The 13,616-nt window shown below is 39.9% G+C and overlaps 1 protein-coding gene across 1 annotated transcript in view; it reads right to left on the reverse strand.

The window, feature by feature from the left end:
* Window positions 1-13,616, reverse strand: part of LOC133572616 (phosphatidylinositol transfer protein alpha isoform-like) — a 34,670-nt gene that overhangs the window by 14,532 nt on the left and 6,522 nt on the right. Inside the window, exon 2 of the mRNA XM_061925447.2 lies at window positions 10,362-10,392. Coding sequence (XP_061781431.2) covers window positions 10,362-10,392 — 31 coding nt within the window. The remainder of the gene's footprint in view (window positions 1-10,361; window positions 10,393-13,616) is intronic.

Here is a 13,616-nt window from a genome sequence, read left to right on the forward strand (position 1 = left end):
TGTGTTGTAATCATGGCAGACTTGGTAACAGACAACAAAGACAACTATTTTTGGACAAATGAGGATTTACAACCTTTTCTTTTTTAATCTGAATATACAAAAGGAGGATGAACTGCTGCTTATAGAAGCCAGCACAAAGAAGAGGTTAAAACGTTGGTGCAGACAGAAGCCCAGAAAGTGAGTTTGGTGCGATTTGGTCTCGCTGCAAGTCTGGAACTTTGGAGCTAAGCTATGCCGAATTTTTGGAGTGCCCTAATCAACAGGAAACACCCCAGGCCAGCTTGACCAAACACACATCGAGTAAGTCACTATACTATTGATCATGGTACACGAAGCACATCACCTTACACTATAGTACAATACACTGTCGAGCAAGCTGTGTACATACAAAACATGAAATGTGGGCTAATACTTTACAGATACTGTAATATGATTGTTCATGTTTTTCAGTCAGTACAGGTTATTGTTCTATCGCATTGTGTTGTGCATTACAAACTCAAACGTGTTTCATACTGACGTAGAAGCTGGTTTATCTCTTGCCATAGTTAGCTTTTACAGCTAATACCGTAGCACACCGATGTGTTAGTGCAGACCTGGGCATTCTGCGGCCCGCGGGCCACATCCGACCCTGTGTACGTCCCTGTCCAGCCCGCGTGAGGCCAATCATAAATTACAAAATACATTTTTAAAAAGTATCTATCTCGAGTGTGCAATACAACGGTGCTGCTTTTGTTTTGAAAAGCGTTATTTGTATTACTTCTGTGTGGACGTATGCTCGTGCGCAAGTGAGTGAATGTGAACAGCTGCAATCACAAATTACAAAATAAATTTAAAAAAACATCTATGTCGTGCGTGCAATACAACTGTGCTGCTTTTATTTTGAAAAGTGTTATTTATGGGTGTATGTCCGTGTGTAACCTGCGAGTGAAGGTGCACAGCGACAAGTGATGCCCGGTTACCCACGAGACGCTAAAAAAAGAAAAGTTGATGACGAATGGTGTGTTTTCAACAAGACATGGACTGCCAAGTATTTCTTTACAGAAATTAAAGATAAAGCTGTGTGCTTAATTCATACTTGCCAACCTTGAGACCGACTTGCCAACCTTGAGACCTCCGATTTCGGGAGGTGGGGGGTGGGGGCGGGGGCGTGGTCGGGGGTGGGGGGCGTGGTTAAGATATATATATATATATATATATATATATATATATATATATATATATATATATATATATATATATATATATAAGAAATACTTGACTTTCAGTGAATTCTAGCTATATATATATATATATATATAAATAAAATAAATACTTGAATTTCAGTGTTCATTTACAAACTACAACTCACAACCACTTTAGAGTTAGGCTCCACCATCAGAATGTGTACTTAAACTTATAAAGATCACATGGATATTATTCAGTGAGTTGATTCACCAAAACTAACCTGTTATACAGGAGGAAAAAGCACACAGGGCGTTTCAATTGTTCACAGACTGGTCGCGCTCATCAGAATGACAAGACACTTCCGGTCTGCAGGTGATAGCATTCAATTGGGAAGAAACGCCCTACTGCCCCCTACTGACCAATGTGAATACTGATAAATGTGTAATGACAGCTCCAAAAACGAATTCAAACCACAAAATAAAATAAATAAATCAACACAAAAATGTGACACATTATGGGTGGGTCACATATGCATGGCAGTATTGTCCTGTTTAAAAGTGTCACAACATTGCTGTTTACGGCAGACGAACTGTTTACGGTAGACACTGTTGTTGTGTGTTGTCAACACGTCACTCAGGTCCGCCTGAATTTCGGGAGTTTTTCGGGAGAAAATTTGTCCCGGGAGGTTTTCGGGAGAGGCGCTGAATTTCGGGAGTCTCCCGGAAAATCCGGGAGGGTTGGCAAGTATGGCTTAATTTGTGGTACACAGGTTGCTGTGTTTAAAGAATATAGTGTAACGACCTGCTGAAGTTGGTGTTGTGTTCTTTAGTTGCGGTAATGAGGAGTGAGGATAGACGTGCGTGTGGAAGGAACGAGATAAGTTGAGCTGTGTTAGTATAGGTTGCTCAATAAAAGTTTAAAAAGAGCGTCAGACTTGGTGTGCACTTCTTCTGGACGCTACAATTGGTGTCAGAAGTAAAACTTTGCACATACTGCCGCTGCTTGTGTGAGCATAAAAATATCGGGAGGTACGTGCCACGATGTTTCCTGGCGACTTTGTCAAGATTGAACGGGAGGGGAAGGACATTGAGTGGGGACTTAAGGTGCCGGCAGCGACTGCAGATGATAGTGTGAATCCCGGACGTGGGGAGCTCGTCGCAAAGAGAGAGAAAGAGGGAGGAAGGAGAGAGGCAGCGTCTACAGGTGCAGCGCACGCTGCTTGGCGTGGGGGAATTCCGCCCTCAATGAAGACTCCCAGGTTTGATGGCAAGGCGAACTGGGAGGCATTTCATCCCACTCCTGACACCAATTGTAGCATCCAGAAGAAGTGCACACCAAGTCTGACGCTCTTTTTAAACTTTTATTAAGCAACCTATACTAACACAGCTCAACTTATCTCGTTCCTTCCACACGCACGTCTATCCTCACTCCTCATTTCCGCAACAGCAACGCTTCCTCCTTCTTCGCCAATCACCTTACAGGCGGGCTACGTTCACAACAAAGAGGATGCAGGATAAAGTGACAGAAATTGACATTTTTGCATTGTATTATACATCAGGAAGTGTTGTGTAAGAAAGTGTTAAAAATAAAGCCATCAAAAGCCATCTACTTTTGTATAAAGATAAGTTAGGTTGAATGAAAATATTATTATTATTATTATTTATCTTACGGTATATAAAAATAATTTGAGCAAAATTGAATTGAAATTTGGCGGTGTGGCCCTCCAGCAGTGCTCGGGTTGCTCATGCGGCCCCCGGTAAAAATTAATTGCCCACCCCTGTGTTAGTGCGTTAGAAAAAGAGTTCTTACAATAACAGTGTCGCTACAGCTTGGTTATTACACAGATTACAGAACGTAAATGAAGTATTGTTGGTGGTTTGTGAATTAATTTTTAAAGTGATTCAGAGGTAGAAATGATTGCTCCCATTGGCTGCATCGCTAGCCACCTAGAACGAGCCGATTTTGTATGTTAGAAAGCGAAATAAACTAAAAACTTTTGTCTTCTTGTTTCTCATAATGATTGTGATCAATATGCAAAATTCCCCCCAAAAATGCAGTTCCCCTTAAAGTGGAGACTTTATATTTGCTTCACAAATTAAAACCGGAACCATTTGAAGTGCATCAACAGTAGAAAAAAAAGAAACTGAGATTTATTTAAAAAGGTAGTGAAGTGAAGTGAATTATATTTATATACCGCCTGTCTTGAGTGACTCAAAGCGCTTTTACATAGTAAACCCCAATATCTAAGTTACATTTAAACCAGTGTGGGTGACACTGGGAGCAGGTGGGTAAAGTGTCTTGCCCAAGGACACAACGGCAGTGACTAGGATGGCGGGAGCGGGGATCGAACCTGGAACCCTCAAGTTGCTGGCACGGCCACTCTACCAACCGAGCTATATGGAGAAAGCCTGCTTCATTTGGACTCCAGAACAAATGCAAGTGAGATGGAAGAGAAGCAGGTATATTACACGCAAAAAGGAAAGCATACATACCGCTTCATGCTGCATTTAAAGTTTAAGTTAAAGCATTTGACCCATGCCCTTGTTCCACCTCCTGGGAAGTGAGGGGAGCAGTGAGCAGCAGCGGTGGCCGTGCCCGGGAATCGTTTTTGGTGAATTAACCCCCAATTCCAACCCTTGATGCTGAGTGCCAAGCAGGGAGGTAATGGGTCCCATTTTAATAGTCTTTGGTATGACTTGGCCAGGGTTTGAACTCATGACCTACCGATCTCAGGACGGACACTCTAACCACAAGACCACTGAGCAGGTTTTTTGCACGCTCCAAATTGATTAGCAATAACTCTGTATTCCGCACAACTGGCAAGCTAGTAAAGACAAATAGCAACCCTCATCTGAAGCGGTATCAAGGCAGGAACGGTCTTTTCCTTTGGACTTAAAACTCCTTCAATCAATTCACTTTTTGAATGAACTTCAAGACATCTGAAAGTTTTCTTTACATTCTCTGTCCTAAAATTCCTTCAAAACAACACTCTCCCACCAGTCTTTGCTTAGGACCCGCATCCAGCAACTCTGAAGCCTTCTTGGTAGAAGTGTCATGTTTGTGGCAGTCATTTCTTGATACTACATAGCCATTAGAAACGTAATATTTGTAATCTGTGCCAATATTACAGCGGACATCAGGTACAACAAGAACTGGGCAATTGACTTGAGAGGAGCTGCAAAGATGCCCTGTTCTGGTGTGACATAATAGGTCAACCAGAAAAGCAATATAACAAACTGTAGTTACTGACAGTGGCTTTCTAAAGTGTTCCTGAGCCCATGTGGTGATATCCTTTACACACTGATGTCGCTTTTTGATGCAGTACCACCTGAGGCATCGAAGGTCATGGGCATTCAATGTTGGTTTTCGGCCTTGTTGCTTGTTTTTGAATGACTGAGCATTTCATGGAAGCTGCTTTTATACTCAATTATGGCACCCACCTGTTCCCAATTAGCCTGTTCATCTGTGGGATGTTCCAAATAAGTTTTTGATGAGCATTCCTCAACTTTCATAGTCTTTTTTGCCACTTGTGCCAGCTTTTTTGAAACATGTTGCATGCATCAAATTCCAAATTAGCTAATATTTGCAAAAATAACAAAGTTTACCAGTTCGAACGTTAAATATATTGTCTTTACAGTGTATTCAATTGAATATAGGTTGAAAAGGATTTGCAAATCATTGTATTCTGTTTTTATTTACGATTTACACAACATGCCAACTTCACTGATTTTGGGATTTGTACATTCATACATACAGTGTTGGCGTTAACGGCGTTTTTGTGTTTTTTTACGCATTGAAATCAGAAAGGACACGGAATTCCGGAAGTCCCCCGGAGGCGGATTTTGGACGCTGGTGGGCTGTATTTGGGGACCCCTGATGTAGACAAAGATGTTGATGTTGTGGCTTTCGTCATTCTTCACAAGAACGAAATACAGTATCTAGTCAACGACAGCTGTGGTTGCACTCTCTGGAGACCCTGCCCTTTAGTGTTTTGAAAGAGGATTACAAGTCTGGTGCCACCCCCCCACGGAAGAACTATAAATCAAACAAGACGCTGTCATAGGGGACCCAAGCTATATGAGGCGAGAGTATATTCCAGCCTTTAGTCACTATAATATTGATCATGATGCATGCAGCATATAATGCTTGTTATAACTACAGTCCATATGCTGTCGAGCTAACTGTGTACAAACAGGTTATGGAATGTAAATGAAGTAATGTTGGGGGTTTTAGATGTATTTTCAAAGTTATTTAGAGATTGATCCCATTAGCTGCATTGCTGGCCACCTAGAACGTGCCAATTATTACAAATTTAAATAATGTCTATCATAAGGATTGTGAACGATAGGCAAAATTTCCCAAAAGTGTAGTTCCCCTTTAAAAATTCACCAATGTCAAGTAAGTGTTGCTTCCGGCGATCCAGAGCTCTTCCTCTGCTACCCCTGAAGTTCTAACACTCAGCAAGTCTGGATGAAATGTTGCAGAAATAGATAAACTTGGTCAGACCTACACAATCCTTTAGAAACCTAATTGCCTAAGTTACAACCCAGAAACTATACCTTTTGATTAACATGAGCTGGCATGTGTTACATTGAGTATGTGGAAAATGTAATGACAAGTTGGTGAGAACAACTGGGAAATGTTGTCTTTATCTCAAACAAACTTGAATTTAGGAGAACTATCCATGCAACTGTGAGCTGGAACATCGGAATGTGACTCGCCGTGTATAACTGGTGTGTTCCCTTTTAGGACTAAAAGGACGCGATACAAGCCTTTGTGATATTGCAGGGACTCAAGTGAACGAGCAACTGCAAACAACAAACAGGCCAAACTTGAAAGAATACAGGTATGTTAGGGCAGGATGCGCACTCTGTCCTTTATATGTTCTTTGTACAGTGGGATTGATTTAGGTGTTCATTTAGGTGGAAGTTCTAATTTATATGAACAAATCTGGTGTATGAGCAGTGGTAAGCAAACATTTTGACTCGCCAGGCCACAGTGAATTCTAAATTGTAGCAAAAGGTATGGACCTTAATCAGATGAATAAAAAATGAAAAGCAACTTTCTAAGAAATGTCACTTTTCTGCAGGATTATCTAATGTAAAACTTGCTTGTCCATTCTACTTTGTCATACAGACCCACACTCCTTCCGAAACAAACCCCCAGTCTTTGTTCAAAGCACCGTCATGTAACATGATGTATATCATTGGACTAGTTTCAGAAACTGTTGAAATTATTATGAGCTTGAAAATATTTCAAGACTTATACTATGTATACATTTTTCGTTCAAGCCGATTTTTGCACGTACGGTAGTTTGTTTACATTACCCAAAAAAAAACATGAGACTTCTAATTTTGTTTAATGTGTACAACTGTGTACGTCACAAGTGATGCATTGTTTACAACATGTATCCAATACTAGTAGGTCTCAGTCCTGGGGTATTTGTGGCAATATCAAGGATTTTCTTCAACATTTCCTCAACCAAATTATTTGGCGTAGAAGATTAAGAAGGAACACGGCCGTTTTACAGCTTGTGGGACATCTTCTTTGACATCGGCAACAAGAAACATGTTCCTGGGACATTGACTACATTTACACCAGAATTTTTCCAAATCCGAGTTTTTCCATCTGACTGTTTAGATTACAATCAACATGTGATCTTCATCAGACTCAAGTATAAACGCGCACAGGTCTCAATCTGGCCTCAATGTGGCCGCCACGTCGCTTGGCATGTGCAGTTCGATAAAGTTAAAACAAAGGAAGTTGACAGGATTCTGTAAATGAACAAAGAAGTCCCTACTACTACTACAAAATGAAATAAGTCGCCACACCTTAAAAAGAAGTTGTTGGTTTTTTTTAAGACATTTGAGGAATATAATGTATGAATGGGTACATACTGCATAGTGTAATATATTTGGGAAGGTTATAAAATGTGTGTGGCTGTTAAGTGGAGGAAACACATGCATTAGCATGGATCTAAGTTAGTTTTTTTTGTCATCTCACCTACGTAAACAACTTACGCAATGTACAAAACAATCGTGAGTCAGGTTACTTTATAATAGCCTATTATTTGCGCAGTATTGACTAGTGATGTACCGAAAATCCGGCCGCTGAAAAAATACTGGGACTCCGTCTTTCCTCGCGCACAAGAATGACTTAGCTCGCCAAAGATGACGTCCATCCACCATCCATCCATTTTCTACCGCTTGTCCTTCTCGGAGTTGCGGGAGTGACTAGAGCCTATCCCAGCTGAATTTGGGTGGAACCTGGGTATACCCTGGACAAGTCGCCAACTCATCGCAGGGCCAACACAGATAGACAGACAACATTCACACTCACATTCACACACTCGGGCCAATTTAGTGTTGCCAATCAACCTATCCCCAGGTGCATGTCTTTAAAGGTGGGAGGAAGCCGGAGTACCCAGAGGGAACCCACGTAGTCACGGAAAGAACATGCAAACTCCACACAGAAAGACCCAGAACCCGGGGATCGAACCCAGGACCTTCTTATTGTGAGGCACATATGCACTAACCCCTGTTCCGCCGTACTGCCCTCCAAAGAGGACGTAAGAGTCGCAATTAAGTCACATTCAGTTCGCATTTTCGTTTAGATTGAATTCACATTTGAAAAGATCAGATTCTAATCAGGTTTGTACTAACTCCTGATATGGCCCAAATCTGATGCGAAAAGATCAGATGTGAAGCACTTTGGAGCCTTTAAACTAGCAAAAAATATCCGATCTGTGTCACTTGAGGGTAAAAAAAATCTGACTTGGTGCGCAGTGTAAACGGGGCCAATGACGTGAGTTCTCAAACATCTTCTTTTCACCTGTTTTCTGCTCATTCATTTACTATTTTCTGTCGCGACCATCTATTTTAGCGAAGAATTATGATACTTATTGCTTTTTGTTGACATATGGGTCAGATGAATGCTATTTATATCAGATTTATATCCACATACGAAAATGGCCTGGGTCGCACTTGAAAATTGTAATTGTACTGCTATACAGTATGTCACATATAGGCAATAAAAGTGGAATTGACCTGCAGTGTGAACATAGCCTTCGAGTAGTTCAAAAATGGGATTGCAAATCGTGTCTGAGCTTCGGTGTTGAAGGGTTTTAATTAAATTAATTTTGAAAAGTTGGGTGGATCCGAGGGCCATAGTTTGCCCATGATTAAGGCCCCGTTTATACTGCACACCAAATCTGATTTTTTTTTGCCCGGAAGTGACACAGATCTGATTTTTTTTGCCAGTCTGAACGCTCCAAAGTACTTCAAATCTGATATTTTGGCATCCGATTCAGGCCACATCAGGAGGTTGGAATCTGATCTTTTTAATTGTGACTTGGTGCGCAGTGTAAACGGGGCCAATGACGTGATCTAACAAAGGTCTTAACTCATTCTCTTTTGCGCTCCCAACAGGTGTAAAAGAAAGGGTATCTCTATCCTCCTTCAAAACCGCAATAAAAGTACACCTCCAGGCAACTTCAACCCTAAACTAACACCCTCCCTGGATTGTTAATAATCAAATGTAGATACTTTTTCTTATGCCTTCTGATCTCTCTCTCTCTCTCTCTCTCTCTCTCTCTCTCTCTCTCTCTCTCTCTCTCTCTCTCTCTCTCTCTATGTCCACTACTTGCTGTACATATCCTACCAAGTCAGACCTACACTGTTTCAATGTCCATTTCTCTGTTCTCAATTGTTGATGACTGAAGTGATGATAACAACCAAACCTAACATTCCCACCCCCTCCACATCCCACACCCCAGATTGTAAATAATTCAATGTATATACCCTGATGATTATCTTGTGTGATGACTGTACTATGATGATAGTATACATCTGATAGTATATATGTGTATCATGAATCAATTTAAGTGGACCCCGACTTAAACAAGTTGAAAAACTTATTCGGGTGTTACCATTTAGTGGTCAATTGTACGGAATATGTACTTCACTGTGCAACCTACTAATCAAAGTCTCAATCAATCAATCAAAAAACTTTAGTCTAAACGCAATGCGACCTGAATGTGACCCAAATGTGACATTTTTGTCAGCTTTGGGCTAGCTACGTCTTTGTGTGCGCGGGAAAGACGCAGTTGCCAGTGGAAATGGATATTTCATTACAGCATCCGGCTTTGGTGAGCAAAGTCTATTTGAGACGAAGGAATTTTCGGTGAATCACTTGTCAATAGTGCGCAAATAATAGGCTACATGTAATATATGAATATATATTTTGATTCCGAAGGTATAGCGATTGTTGAAAGACCGGAATTGACGCTGTGGCGCATTTGCTTACATGCGAGTTGAAAAATATAGCTCACGTAGATCCCAAAAATATTACACTATATACATCCATTCATAAATGATATTACTTTCAGTTACTTTCATGTAAAAAAAAACACACATTTTTAAGGTGCTGTGATATTTATTTTTTTATTTTGTAGTAGTAGCGCCTTCCTCCTGGTCAACTTTCTTTGTTTTCACTTTATCAAAGTGCGCATGCAAGTGACGTTGAGGCCACATTGGGGTCTGTGCGTGTTTACACCGGAGTCTGATAAAAATCAAATTTTATTTGCAGTGTAAACAGTCAGCTGGGAAAATTCAGATGTTAAAAAAAATCTGATTTGGGCCACGTTGACCTGCAATGTTAACGTAGACTAGAAGGATGTCCCATCTCACTAATTTGTAGCTAATGTGGTTCTAATGCCAGTGTTTGCAGAGTCAGTTTCGGAGGGACTGTAAATCAATTTAACAGCAATAATTAACAAGCCTGGTCAATACAGGATCAGAAGTGATTTCATTGAGCTCAGTCAGTTATTTGGATTTGCCCCAACTCAACGAGACAAGTCACATCACATTTATTGGCTGCCTGAGACAACATCTTTTGCTCTGTGTTCTGGAAACATCTGCAAACAGTGCGTGCAATCTCCATGTACTGTAGGCCCAACCTGTCCCCAAATTGTCATTAATTATAAAAACACCAACTGTAACAACACCTCGTCCTTGTGCACACCTTAAAACTTACACGCCCAAAACAAAACCTTAAAGTCAACACTTGCTGCCTTCAGTCCTGAATAGATCCGTTTAGTGCAAAGAAAAGAACTAGCTTCAAGAACAATGGAGCTAATGAGCGTCACAATGTCCAAATGACTACTCCTTGACGAAGTAAGTGCGTAGACAAGTCCTTACCTCTTCTACTGAAACAGGCAGGACGATTCGGCTGGGAGAGAAACAAAAACAAAGAGGTGTTACAAGACACGTGAAGACAGGTCAGAAATTCAGACACACCTAACAAAATCTAAAAAACATTTTGAGAACACGAAATAAGTAAATAAATGGCATTACTAAGGAGACAATGTCTTAAATGAAATGTTACAAATAATCTAAAACTTCCATGGTCAATGTCAATTTTCAAAAGTGTATTTTTATGTTTTTACTTGACGTATTCTAAGGAATAAACCATTCTTTTTTCATATTTTATGTGTCAGTCTTGCTTTTAGGAGCGACAATTACAACACAACAGCCTTTTCTCCCAAAAAAACCAACAACAAAAAAATCCAAATGTTGTAACCCCACATATTTCATTTTGACAGACCAACATTAGACCACGGTGTTATTCTTTAGAAATTTCCTTTCAAAGGAGTGTCCAGACTTCTACCACTGAGGGTTGCATCCAGACAAATAAAGAAATGTTGGGCAACATTGATACATATTGTTCATTAAACAACAACGCAATCGCGCCAATTCACGCACATTTTAACCAATCCCTGTGAATTATACGCAGCCTCGCAACTTTGTCCAAGGTAAAATTTCTCACAGATTTTGATCAATCAGTGTCATTTTCACCAATGGAATTAGTCTGTAAGCGGCGCTCAAATGTGCACGTTAACGGTCTAATCCAAACTTATGTTTGTTTCTTGTGGAGACGAAGCAGAAACAGCAGTGTGTAACAATATATCAACTCTTTAATGCTCAAACAGCACAACTGTTGTCCTACTGTCATTCAGACCTACTTCCTGTCCCTTGTCTATTGCGCTAAGCATTCTGGGTAATGTAGTATATAAACATTTATTTCGTAGTTTACATAAATGTACCGTATTTTTCGGATTATAACTCGCAGTTCTTTTTCATAGTTTGGCCGGGGGTGCGACTTATACTCTGGAGCGATTTGTGTGTGAAATTATTAACACATTACCGTAAAATATCAAATAATATTATTTATCTCATTCACATAAGAGACTAGGCGTATATCAGCAATCGTCACACACGTCAACCAATAACAATTTGGCGGGGGCGGGTCATGGCAGAAGTGCATTGTGAAAAAAAAGATGCTACCTGCTACTCCTTCCGTACGTATGAAAATTGATCATTTCAACATTGGCGGTAACTTATAAAAACTGAGATTAGCGATTAGGAGTGACAGATTGTTTGGTAAGCGTATAGCATGTTCTACAGTATATGTTATAATTATTTGAATGACTCTTACCATAATATGTTACGTTAACAAACCAGGCACGTTCTCAGTTGGTTATTAATGCGTCATATAACATACAATTATTCAGCCTGTTGTTCACTATTCTTTATCTATTATAAATTGCCTTTCAAATGTCTATTCTTGGTGTTGGATTTGATCAAATAAATTTCCCCAAAAAATGCGACTTAGACTCTACTGCGACTTATATATGTTTTTTTCCTTCTTTATCATGCATTTTCGGCCGGTGCGACTTATACTCCGGAGTGACTTATAATCCGAAAAATACGGTATATATTCATTTAAACTTCGATTTATCCAGGCTAAGGCATTTAATAACATATTTTCAATAGCAATGCTGACCTAACAAAGAGGCAGCATTTACATGATATGTTGACGTTTAAAGATAATCTCTCATTATGTCTCATTTACCAACAAACATTACCGCTATTGATCGGTCTTAACTGTTCACAAATGCTCTTTCTTACCGTGCGGGGGTGAATGTGTTGGAATATAAACAAATGTTTAGAATGGACAATGCTTTTCAAGCATAAAACGTACACAGAAAATGTCTACGTGTGGACGACAGAGTAGACAGCAGGCAATAAAGAAGCTTTGGGTGGTGTTTCTTTCTGTAAATATCATTATTCATTACTAATATTAGCTATAATTATTTAAAACAGTACAGTCATTTGACACTGACCTCTGAGTATGTGCTTTACTGCCATCTAGTGTCTACTTTTAAGTCTGTGTTGTATAAAATGAGGAAAACATCAATATAGTATATGATTATTAATTTTGTTGCAATCCTGTGCTTTTTTTTAGGTTAAAGTAAGAGAGAACGTTGATAGCAAATTAATAAAATCACAAGATGATTCAATATAATTTAAAAAAACAAGAATCAACACATTGCAACTTTTGCTGCAACTTTCTGAAAAAGTTGTCGCACATTCAGGCATTTTAGGGCAAACTATCACAAAAAAGCCTGTGGCGTCCTTGAGTGGGTTGTACTTGTACTTGTATAGCGCTTTTCTACCTTCAAGGTACTCAAAGCGCTTTGACACTACTTCCACATTTACCCATTCACACACACATTCACACACTGATGGAGGGAGCTGCCATGCAAGGCGCTAACCAACACCCATCAGGAGCAAGGGTGAAGTGTCTTGCTCAGGACACAACGGACATGACGAGGTTGGTACTAGGTGGGGATTGAACCAGGGACCCTCGGGTCGCGCACGGCGAGGAACTGATTAAATATGCTAAAACCAATCCAATGTAGTTCAATACATGCTAAGCTACCCGAACAAAAACAACATCGTATCTTTGAGTATTGTTAAGCAAATTATATGTGGACGGCAGTTTTTGTTTTTTGCTAATTGTCACTGTCCTGTGTTTTAGTTTAAATAAAGGTAAAACCAATCTAGGATCTTAACATTTTAAGTAAAAAGTGGCAATACTGGCCCGGTGTTTACTTGATACCAAAATTGGCCGTATGGAAGCTAAAACATGGGGAAATTTTACCGGAACTTAAAACCAAGAAGAAATGTGACCTATGACCCATTTTCTCAAAGGAAAAATGCAGACACCAGTAAGAATAAACAGAAACGTTGACAACTCGGTGTCGTCACAGCAGAACGCTGCAGTGATTTCAGACAACATTTCAAAATACAACAACTGACATCTAGTTAGTCCTTAAAAGATACAAGCTCATTCTTATTTGTATGGAAGTTGCAGTAATCACAATCCTGCTTCCATGTCATTTGAAGACATTTATCTACTGATGTGGAATCAGCAAAACGAAAGTCCCACCCTTAGCGGGACCTCAAGAAGAGGAAGAGGAAATGAACAACAAAACAATCAAAACTGTCGCTGCCATGGACGACTTTGAAACCATACACATATTATGTGTGTCATATTTCTATCCTTCCCTTGCTGCATGACACAATATAGCTCATTAATTTCTACCTGGT

Source organism: Nerophis lumbriciformis, linkage group LG30 (genome assembly GCF_033978685.3).
Source record: "Nerophis lumbriciformis linkage group LG30, RoL_Nlum_v2.1, whole genome shotgun sequence".
Lineage (NCBI taxonomy): Eukaryota > Metazoa > Chordata > Actinopteri > Syngnathiformes > Syngnathidae > Nerophis > Nerophis lumbriciformis.